Source organism: Salarias fasciatus, chromosome 4, assembly GCF_902148845.1.
Source record: "Salarias fasciatus chromosome 4, fSalaFa1.1, whole genome shotgun sequence".
NCBI classification, from domain to species: domain Eukaryota; kingdom Metazoa; phylum Chordata; class Actinopteri; order Blenniiformes; family Blenniidae; genus Salarias; species Salarias fasciatus.
The window spans coordinates 7,058,026-7,069,713 of NC_043748.1; the positions used below are offsets into that span (position 1 = coordinate 7,058,026).

Sequence of the window (11,688 nt, forward strand, 5' to 3'; positions counted from 1 at the left end):
TTAAAATAGCTGATCAGTACCAATCATATGTTTGAGGACTATGTCTACGAAACCCACACAAGCACAGGCAGAAGATGCAAATATACCACAGGAAGGCCTCCATACCTGCTGAGTTTTCTGAGTATTTTTCAGTCCAAAAGCCTGTAAGTGAGCATCTTTTTTCTTTTTTAAACAAAACTAAAGCAACACAGTATATAAAAATCTAAAGGGGAGTACAAACAGGGAAAATAAAGAGCTGAATTCGGTAAAAAAAAAAAAAAAAACAAATGTCGACGAAACAAATTAAATTTGTGGCTTGCATATCGAGAAAAAAAAGGAACCGATACAACTACACTACCCACAATGCTTCACGGAGGACAGGAAGTACGTCATCACGTCGTCGGCCCCTTCAGCTGTCAGACTTTGGCCACCCGACTGCAGGTTTTGTTAGCAAACTAACGAAGTGCACGGCTTTATTTAAAGTTGTGCATTCATCCGCTGCTCGATCTTTGAACGCGGGAGCCGCCGATTGAAGCCCTGAGCTTGCACGCAGACGAAACGACGGAGGTTTTTTCTTTAATCAATCCTGCACCAGAAGCCAGCGATCCTGAGCGGGTGTCGGGGTAGATGCAGGGAGGGAGGGAGTAAAAAAAAGGCAAAAGTCTTTGTGCTTCCCTTCCCCCTCATCAAAGCAAAGGGGAAATGTCTCTGTCCAAAGGAGGTAAGCGTTTCTTCTCTCTCCCTCCGCTCCGAACGCCGCCGTGCATACGTGATCATTACGGAGGTTGCAGATTGCGCGTACTTTAGCTAGCTCGGTGCGGGAAACGTAAGCTCGCTGGGTGGAGAGCTGCATGTATGAGGAGAGGAGAAAAGAGCTAGCCAGCATGTTTCTGCTTCCTTCTGTTATGAAGCCCCCGCACAACCTGTTATATAGTGGAAAGTTATCTATCAGCTCGGGCTTACTTGTTACCGATAATAGCTTTTACAGCTGAAAGGTGATCTTTCACGGCAGCCTCCAGTCGGCTCGTTGGAGCTCCCGTGTTGTTGTTAGCTAACACAATTTCCATGACAATAAAGGACTTTTGCCAGCCTGCAATTATCTGCCCACTTGCCCCACAGCTGGGTATTAGTTTCCCTCTCTCTGTGAAGTACTTCTGACCACAGGTGTTTGGGTTTTTTCGGCCTCCTGACACGAGTCGTCGATTGTGTCGGGTTATTATTTTGCTATGCGTTTTCGCACATAAAAAAAAATTAAAACAAAAAAGAAAAAAAAAATCGCATTAATGTTTTTTTCCTTCCCTTTACTGGAAATTCCTTTTTTTTTTTTTTTGTTTCCTCCAACCAACAAAATCTATCACACACACTCTGCTTCCGCCGTGTTACTGTATATTGTTGCTTTCAATACACACCTTGGAAAAATCAGGACTCTTCCTCTGCGTCACACACACACACACACACACCGAGCACAATGATGATGATGATGATGATGATGTCAATTTACATTTCAAGTTCACCGCTTGTGCTGTTACACAATCATACTAGCGTTACCATGGTGGGGAGTACACACTGTTTTGAGAGGGCTGTGCAGATTGGCTGGGTGCTGCTCAGGCAATCACAGCCTTTGGCCTACCGTGGCATGTTTTGACTTGCAGCACCAATACCTAGGCTGCTCTCTCTTTGTTGACAGTTCACTGGCTGCACGCAGGTACTCTGTAGCTGCAAACCAGGGCTGATCTCACGCGCCCTGTTTTAAAAAAAATAAAAAATAAAAAAATAATTCACAGCCACTGCACAGGGTCAATAGTGGAGTGCATTGCAGTGCTGCTGGTTGCATCGCCGAGGCATGTTCGCAGATTGGGTTCTCCAGCAGCGCTGATAGGGTGGTGTGGAAGATTATCTGTGCATGAGTCATCATTGTCTGTATATGGACCCACTCTAAAGCTGGAGCTTCCTGATGGTGACTCGCCACACAGCTATTGACACTTTGATCCCATCCACAATCCAGAAATTCCTGTTCACATTACGTATGTATCGCCGTGCTCTGGGTAATTTCCAGTGCACATCACTGGCCTCCCAAGAATTTGTGCATTTCTTGTTAAGTGCATCAACTTGCTGCTCCCAACCACTCCCTGGAAATACTCACCGCTTCGATTCTTTCTGATAAAGAGGTGTTTTTTTACTGGCGAGTGCAGCTGCGGTTGCTGTGTTTGAGGACTCTGCTCCTGCAGTGGAGGGCCGGATTGGGTCTGTCCTGACGGGGGGGACAGTCGGTGTGCCAAATGAAGTGACATCATATTTCCCAAAGGGTCCTGACAGTTGTTGTGTTTTCAGCGGATGTGTCCAGTCTGACAGGCTGTGAGTCACATCCCCTTATGCAGCCCCACAGCCACAGGGTCGGTACGCACACCGTGCACTGCCTCCCCCGAGCAGCTATTCCAAAACCGGGATCACAGACTTAATGCAAGCTGCAAGACGCTGCTGCAAGCATGCACGCGCGTTGGTACCGTTTTAGCAGCAGTGCTGCTGCAGAAAAGCATTGTTGCATATCTCTTAACGGCTTAAAGCAGCTCTGGTATGTCAGATGTTTTAGCGTGTTTGCACACTACCCTAATTTCGTTGCCTGAGCAAATGCCGGCCTTCTTTGTCAGGACGTCAGAAGACTTTTGAGTGTTCGTGCTGTATCCCACGCAGAGGAAATGCAAAGTCTATTTTTGACTGAGAATGTGTGAGTAAATCACACTCAATCTCTCCCCACCACATGAGACTAATGCAGTTTGTCCAGACACCGGAGGCTTATTTTTAGGGTCACGGCACACAAAATGGATGTGCACGGCTTTTTCTCAATAAGCTGCACAATCTAGATTCTCTGTAAAGAGTTCACTTCCCTTCTTACTCGAATGAGCAAGATGGGGTTTACCCAATCATACTTCCTCGACACAGGAGCTGCGTGACTCACTCTGTGGCAAATCCAACCCCGCAGTAATAATGACAACGAAAAATCAGACACTTTGGGACCAAAAAACTCAGGTCGTGTCCTTTCACACCTGGACTGTGGTAATTACACTCCCTGGCGTGGCTCGTGTGTAACAGCTAGTTAGTTAAACTGCTTGTCATCATATCCTATTTGGTGAGACTGTGGTCTGGCAGTCACAGCACACACACATACACACACACACACACACACAGAGGCAGCAGATAAAGGCCGAGTAAAGCGTTGTGCTTTTCCTCTCGACCTTGCAACAAGAGCAAACACACTGCTCAGCACAAGTGTCCATTTCAAGAGAAGTGGAGCTGTTTATTCCCGTGCTGTTGCTCGTGGGCTCGGTGGCCGCGCGGTTCTGGCAGACCCTGGCGGCCCCGTGTGGGAAGTCCCGCACGCTGTTGGGAAATGGTGTTTATGAATGAACTCATGACAGTGACGGAAACTGCGCTATTTGGAGCCAATCACAATTCACTCAAGATTAAAACACACATGTACTTTTTGAAACCTGTGGTTATGACAGAGGTGTAACAACAGAATAAGTTGATTATCGATCAGTCACGGTTTGAACAGACAGGTTGATTCTCCTCCACTCCCCCACCCCCTCTCTACTTGGTTTCATTTGAGTCATCATACCAATGTTGATTAGTCATTTAGTCCACCTTTTCTCTGTGGCCAAGCCTTTGCTTTAGTACTCCTAATCTCCTCTTAGATAACACTTCATTTTACTGTTTGTTTTCAGTGGCGTATGCAAATTCACGGTTCCTTTTAAATTGCCTTCCTGCTCCAAGAACAAAATAGTTTCTCTCAGCCAACATGATGTCAAAAACACCAGCAAGATAAATGTTTCGGGACTAAATCTGATTTATGTGTTTGCTACTGAATCCATTTTTATGGAGGTATAATTATCTTTCTTTAAACTTCCAGGGAAGAAGAAGAATCCCGGGCTGAAGCTGGCCCCAACCGTGTTTGCCTCACCTCCATCAGAAGTAACAGCGTAAGGCTCATTTTCTCTCTTCAGTTTGCGATGACAACAATGCCAACTGGAGCAACTCATCAAATAACCTGCAGAACGGTCGAAACTCAAAAAAGTTGAATGATTAAAAAAAAAATCCATAAGGGTATAAAGTTAGGTCAGATGAGATTATTCGCCTGTCCATTAAAACCAAACCAAAATGAAACGACTTCCAGCTTATCTTCCTGTAAATGGTGAGCGCGGTGCCAGAATCTGATCTCAGATTCTGACGCTATTCAGCAGGAACAGCAGATAATCAGTGTCTCTCCATCCACGCAGGTGTAATTGCCTCTTTATGTTTGTTTTATTTAACCCACTTTTTTCAATTATTTTTGAGTGAATGAAAAGAATGTGAGCGATGCATATCGTCACATCCCGGGATTAAAGTGTTAATGTAGCACTCTTTATATGTAGGAGACACACAGGTGACACTTAATGCACCAGGTAAACGCGGCGTTATGTCGCCACAGATCAGGATCTCACCGTTTCTTTGTTCTTCGTCCTTCTTTGGCTCTGCCCGGGCTCATTGTGCTGCGGCGTGAGGGCGCTCGGCTGAGCTCAGCACACAGTGTCGAAACGGAGAAACGGCTGGCTTCGTTTCATAGGCCGCATTCTCGTTGCACACGTACAAATTATCTGGCATTAGTTTAAATCTTGGGATGAATTAAAGGTGAAAATGATTAAGTAGCTGCCATTTTGTTCTGTTCGGAGTATTTACTGAGTTGTGAGGTTTGATTTAGCTGCGTGACGTTATTCCCTCTCTCTCCGCAGCCCCCCTCGAGATCTCGACTCTAAAGCTTGTGTCACCATCGGAGATCAGGTGAGGTTTGCTCGGAATTTCCCCGAAGCAGGTGCTTCTTTCAAAGAAACGGGAACCTACTTATCACAATCTCACCTTCCTCCGTCTGTCCAGAACTTTGTGGTGAAGGCTGATGACTTGGAACAGATTGCTGAGCTGGGCCGGGGAGCGTACGGGGTGGTGGACAAGATGAGACATGTGCCCAGTGGTGTGATCATGGCTGTCAAGGTAGGAAAAGGAAGCTGCTGCTGCTGCTGCTACTCGGGTTACCTGATTTGTCTCTGTAAATGCACCACGCTCTTAAAATAGCCCCATAAGTCAGAGATGCATTCAGTGTGTGAGCTCAGCTGGTAAATATTTGGATCAGATCATCCAGATCAATGACAGTGTGGAGGGAGAGGGGGGGGGCTCTGGACACTGCTTGATGGAAGCGACATCTGTCCTGTGAGGAAACTGACGGCGTGCCTGCGATGTTTGTCTCCAGAGGATTCGGGCCACTGTCAACACTCTGGAGCAGAAGCGGCTGCTGATGGACCTGGACATCTCCATGAGGACAGTGGACTGCTTCTACACTGTGACTTTCTACGGCGCCCTCTTCAGAGAGGTGAGGCCGCCGCTCCGGTCTCAGTTCAAGTACATTAGCAAGAAAATAATGATCAAAATCTCCAGGTTAAAAAAAAAAAGAAGGATTTTTAAATGTATTTTTACTGTCAACAGTGTATTTATTTTCCAACATTTCTTCACCCTCACATGGGTTTTTTGTTTGTCCTCCAGGGCGATGTTTGGATCTGTATGGAGCTGATGGACACGTCTTTGGATAAGTTCTACAAGAAGGTTATCGAGAAAGGCAAAACCATTCCTGAAGACATCCTGGGCAAGATCACAGTAGCAGTACGTCACTCTTTACGGTCTTTTAGAAAAATAGCAAGTTCGGGGCAGAATCTGCCAGCATCCAACAGTGCAGCTGTGGAGATGCTCTGGATCAGTGTTCTGATACATAAAGAGGCTGAATCAGATTGTAATATTGCAAAAGTCCCCAGGCCCTCCTCCATGTGTTTCATGTGTTCCTCTCCCTTTCTCCCTCAGATCGTCAAAGCGTTAGAACATCTGCACAGTAACCTGTCGGTGATCCACAGAGGTAAGCGGACGAGCGCGTCGTCACGGCGCACCGAGCTCCCGGCGTTCGCGTCCGTTCACTCGGGCTCCTTCTCGTTCCGCCCGCAGATGTGAAGCCCTCCAACGTTCTCATCAACACCGAGGGCCAAGTGAAAATGTGCGACTTCGGCATCAGCGGCCACCTGGTGGACTCCGTGGCCAAAACCATGGACGCAGGCTGTAAGCCCTACATGGCGGTGAGTGGAATTTCTCCTACAGGGAAGTAGCTATCATTTAGCTACTGGTGCTTTTCATCAGCGGTGGGGCTTATCTGGTTTTGTGTTTTACAGCCTGAGCGGATCAACCCTGACCTCAACCAGAAAGGCTACAGCGTCAAGTCCGACATCTGGAGTCTTGGTATCACAATGGTGAGCTGCTTTTAAATTCTTCCTCTTTGTCCTCTATACATTTTTTTTTTTTTCTTTTCGTGCTTTATGTTTCTGGGAAGTTATGAAACCGCCGCACAGATCTGTTATTGCAGCACCTTTAATAACACCCATAAAAACTTCAAAGTCGCATTAGGCATTAATTGATCTTCAGATTTGACTGATACTGCTGACTGCTGTAAATCATGTTGAGTCTTATGTAATCACATTTCCCCTCAGTAATCCATTTAATCAGCACAGCTATGTGGAAATATTAAATGAGCTTATTTACATAGTAATTCTTTTAAGCCTTATTTTCATCCGTCTATCATAAGTCTTTGGCCACTTCTGATAAACCAGAAAGTTGGAAAAACTCCCAGAAAATGAAGGCGACAGTCAACAACAGGTGTTGTTTTCTTGGAAAAATAAGCAGAGGTCTTCGCTCGCTGCACGTTCTCAAAGATTTGAACCACTGTCAAATGACAATAAATGTAACCCAGTTCCAAACTGTGTCAGGGGAATATGACCCCGGCCTGTCGCCTCTTCAGCAAACGGCTGCTTTATCAGATGAGACGAGAGCGGCTCGGCTCTCGGGGTTGCTGAGTCATGGTGACCCTTGACAGTTTGGATTGTGGTGCCACGTTGATGCGAGACGATCGGCAGTTCATTCAGCTTTCATTTAATGTATAACAAGACCTGCTCTTCACAGCTGTGTTCATTGGAATCCATCATGCTAAAATCTGTTTCTCTAAAAGACATAAAATTGTCTGATGCTACGTTCACACCGAAAGCGTCGCGGGCGTCGTCGACGCTTGCGACGCCTCGAAGCTGACGCTTGTGACGCTTTAAACACGACGCTTGACACCGGGTGGTCACAAAGCTCGCGACGCTCGCGACGCTCTTGATGCACGTCAGTTAATTGGCGCGCTGGAGGCTGATTTCTGTTTCCAGCTATGGCGGATCGCATCAGGAGAGCGGCTCGGCTTTATTTGTTAAATAAAGCTAGGCCGCGTCGTTGTCGGAAAAGTCGCTATTGGCTGCTCTGCTCCTCTCTGCTCTGACTGCAGCGGGGAGCGCTGCTGAGACTGACCGCTTGTGAGCGCTTTGGGACGGGGGAGGGGCTCACGCAGCACCCGCTGCTCATGGACGACAGCAACGAGACGTCCTGTCACGTCTCCAGAGCACCGGAGAAAGTTGCTAGATTTGTCGCTAGTTGCTTTTGACAAAAAAACGTCGCCAAGAGGCTTTGGAAAGTCGCCAGATTTAGCGAGAAAGTCATCAAGTTAGCAACACTGGCCGGCCCGCATCGGTGCTCGGACCACTCGTAGTGACGTAGTACCGGAGGGATCGTCTCTGATTGGTTGACGCTCAGCGGCAGCGCGTCGAAAGTTCAGTTTTCCCAACTCTCAAAAAGCGACGCTCACGACGCTCCTGACGCCGGGGATGAGCGTCGTGGGCGTCGACGCTCGAAACGCTGGAAAAGCGACGCTCATGACGGTCCTGATGCGCCGCCCCGCCGCCCGCCGCTCCACGACGCTCGTCCACCATAGACTTTGCATAGAAAAGCGCCGCTCACGACGCTTGCGACGCGTCCGGTGTGAATGCAGCATGAATCATCGTGACGCTGGTACCCAGAATCACAGCGGACTTTCATGAGATTGATGGTGCATTCACACCGGACGCGTCGCGGGCGTCGTCGACGCTCGGGACGCCTCGAAGCTGACGCTTGTGACGCTTTAAACACGACGCTTGACACCGGGTGGTCACAAAGCTCGCGACGCTCGCGACGCTCTTGATGCACGTCAGTTAATTGGAGGATGGAGGCTGATTTCTGTTTCCAGCTATGGCGGATCGCATCAGGAGAGCGGCTTGGCTTTATTTGTTAAATAAAGCTAGACCGCGTCTTCGTCGTTAAAGTCGCTATTGGCTGCTCTGCTCCGCTCTGCTCCTCTCTGCTCTGACTGCAGCGGGGAGCGCTGCTGAGACTGACCGCTTGTGAGCGCTTTGGGACGGGGGAGGGGCTCACGCAGCACCCGCTGCTCATTGACAACAGCAACGAGACGTCCTGTCACGTCTCCAGAGCACCAGAGAAGGTTGCTAGATTTGTCGCTAGTTGCTTTTGACAAAAAAACGTCGCCAAGAGGCTTTGGAAAGTCGCCAGATTTAGCGAGAAAGTCGTCAAGTTAGCAACACTGGCTGGCCCGCATCGGTGCTCGGATCACTCGTAGTGACGTAGCACCGGAGGGATCGTCTCTGATTGGTTGACGCTCAGCGGCAGCGCGTCGAAAGTTCAGTTTTCCCAACTCTCAAAAAGCGACGCTCACGACGCTCTTGACGCCGGGGACGAGCGTCGTGGGCGTCGACGCTCGAAACGCTGGAAAAGCGACGCTCATGACGCTCCTGATGCGCCGCCCCGCCGCTCCACGACGCTCGTCCACCATAGACTTTGCATAGAAAAGCGCCGCTCACGACGCTTGCGACGCGTCCAGTGTGAATGCACCATGAGATGTTGATGCGCGGCGGCCGTTGAACCACTGTGCCGCCCCTCCCTCCGCAGATCGAGCTGGCCATCCTGAAGTTCCCCTACGACTCGTGGGGAACCCCGTTCCAGCAGCTCAAGCAGGTGGTGGACGAGCCGTCCCCACAGCTGCCGGCCGACCGCTTCTCCCCAGAGTTTGTAGACTTCATCTCCCAGTGGTGAGCCTCACACTCAGACTACTCTAGAAATAAAAGACACTGCTGTCCAGCAGGGGGCAGTGTTCGCTTTGAGTTTGTTGCTAAAGGTTGCACAAGTTGTTGTTTTTTTTCGTGCTTCAGTGTCATGTGGGATTTATTCTTGTGTGTTTTTATTGGTGTTTAGAGATTAAGTTCTGTTTGAATTTGCCGTCTTTCTCACGTCGCCTTTGTTTTAACAGCTTAAGAAAGAAGCCAAACGAAAGACCAGCTTACACAGAGTTAATGGTGAGTTGTTTTTTTTTTTTGGTATTTTCTCACTTCTGAAAGAAAGAGGATAATCATGTGGTTGACTTTGCAACATCAACATCCCTTCAGTGCGTCTCTGGTGCTTCCTCATTTTGTCCACAAGGTGTCAGGCTTACCCCATTAACCCGTCCAGACTGTAGCGCTCAACTAAAAACAAACCAGAAACTCCTCATCTTTACCAGTGAGAGACTGAAATGTAACCTTGTCCTTCTCTTGATGCAGAAACATCCTTTTTTCACCCTGCACGACGCCAAAGAGACAGATGTGGCCAGTTTTGTCAAGGTCATCCTGGATGACTGATGGGCTCCCTCCAGGCTCCATCTCGTCAGGGTAGGCGGGACCTTTCAGCCAGCGAGCCAATGGCCTACCACCATTTTTCATTTTTTTTTCTTTTTTTTTAACTCACTGGAATGACAGACTCTGATGCACACACACACACACACACACACACACACACACACACAAAACGCGGCTCCCGTCACGGCTGCAGGGCTGCCATCGGGCCCTGATGGCAGCCCTGCAGCGCCCGGAGTGGGAGAGCAGCGCCAACATGAACTCGTTCGGTCATCCGGAGGGGCTCGACCCCCCAAGTCTCCCCGTGTGAGAATCTATCCAACATGACGAATATGAACTGAACCCAATCTGTTTTTATCTTCTCATTTCGGCCCCGCCTTCTTGTTCCCCCCCCTTTCTGAACGGACAGAGCCAGCCATTATTTGTTTGTGACACATATTTTATCACATATTTTATGCATACTTTGAATTTCATCCGCAAAAACCAACAGTTAATGTGTATGTTGTGTATTTGAAAGCTATATTTGCATTATCCGTTTGTACGTTTTTTTTGTTTTTTGTTTTCCTCATTATAGAGTTTTGATACTGTATGTCTGCTGCGAGTGTGAGTTTTATCGGACTTAGGGCCTTCCTCGTCATACCCGGGTCGGGTGTGACGCCATCGCTCGGCGCGGGAGCTGCAGTTGTCGCGGGCCGGGCCGTGGGAGGCTCCGGCACGGCAACAAATGTCAAAGGTCACATTCTGGGGCGAGAGGACTCGCGATTCTTTCCTAGATCTGTGGATTGTGCGAAGCGGGAATGTGAAGTGCCCCCTCCTCCCCCTCCCTGATATCGTCACTGATCGAGGTGTGGCCCCCTTTGCAGCGACCGCTCCTCCTCCTCCTCGGTCTTCTTCTCTTTCTTTCTTGGGTATTAAAGCGTCAGCTCCAGCGCTGCCATTGTTACTACCTTCCGGTGTTCAAGGCGTTGCCTATTTGAGCTCACAGCTTTTGTCTCTCTGCATGTGCCATTTCACACAAATCGTTCTCATCAATCTCTCTGCATTAATTATCTTCCTCATTCGGGTTAGTTCTGGCCTGCAGTTTTGATTTTATTGGAAACATTTAAGTTTGTTTTTTCTTTTGCCTAGCTTACCTTCTGTAATCTGGAGTCAGCATAGTCTTTTCATACGAGGCACATTGTTTTTATTCAGAAACCTTCTTATGCCTTACAGAGACAGTATGTTAGGGAAATAATTTATGTGTTGAAGATGTAAATATTTTTTTTAATGTACCATGGCACTGTCCCAACCTGTCCCAGTGTAGATGAATGGTAGAGTGGTTGGTAGTAGTTAGTTTTAATGCATTGTGACATACGTACTCACAGGGCCAGCTGACTATTGTACACCTTTCTTTTTTTTTTTTTTTTTTCTTTGGACTGATGTGCTGTCAGGCTCCACCGCTCAGGTTACTGTGCTCTCCTATAAGGTATGCAGAGGCGACCCCGTTTTTTTTTTTTTTTTCCCTTCCCCTCCTCCCCACGTCGGTCGTATTCTCCCTGAGTGCTGGACCAAGATCCTCGTCTCAGTCCGCGGTGGGCGGCCATTATCTCGTCTGTCAGACCATACTATGCAGAGCCCCTTGGACACGCAGCAAGAGGCCCTCGTCATGTGGCAGTTTCCCCTCTTTCCAAGTGTTCAGAGACTGTGATGAGGATGATGATGATGGTGATGGTGGTGACGATGGCTGCCGTGCCTCTGCTCATGGCTGGCACTCATTGCCTCTCTGGTTTACACTGTAGTGTACCTTTATTAAAAAATAAAAATTAAAAAAAAAAAAAAGTCAGTGAGTTAGGAGTATTTATGATTGTGAATAATAAGGGAAAGCTAGCAACACCACAAAGAAGCTGCTGTTATTTACTTGTTTCTTTTTTTTTTTTCAGTCGGCCTTCTTTGCATGGCCATTCCCATGATGTGTAAAAGTGAGTTTTTACGCTGATCACAATGAGAATGGAACACTTGCTCTACCTCTTACTCCTTCACTCTATTTGCCCCCTTTTCACAAGGTGGGACTGACGAACTTGAACTATGGAAAGACAAAAAATAAAGGCTTTATTGTTGAATACGTCTGTTCACAGCTTCT

General features: G+C 48.0%; 1 protein-coding gene across 1 annotated transcript; it reads left to right on the top strand.

Annotated features, from left to right (window-relative positions):
- The first annotated feature begins 383 nt into the window (after positions 1-383).
- On the top strand, positions 384-11,674 carry LOC115387461 (dual specificity mitogen-activated protein kinase kinase 6-like). The gene is made up of 12 exons (XM_030090170.1): positions 384-700; positions 3,887-3,956; positions 4,746-4,794; positions 4,888-5,001; positions 5,258-5,377; positions 5,548-5,664; positions 5,860-5,911; positions 5,998-6,125; positions 6,219-6,296; positions 8,851-8,990; positions 9,209-9,254; positions 9,498-11,674. The coding sequence occupies exons 1-12, from the start codon at positions 682-684 to the stop codon at positions 9,573-9,575; spliced, it is 1,011 nt and encodes a 336-aa protein (XP_029946030.1). The 5' UTR covers positions 384-681; the 3' UTR covers positions 9,576-11,674.
- Positions 11,675-11,688: the final 14 nt, after the last annotated feature.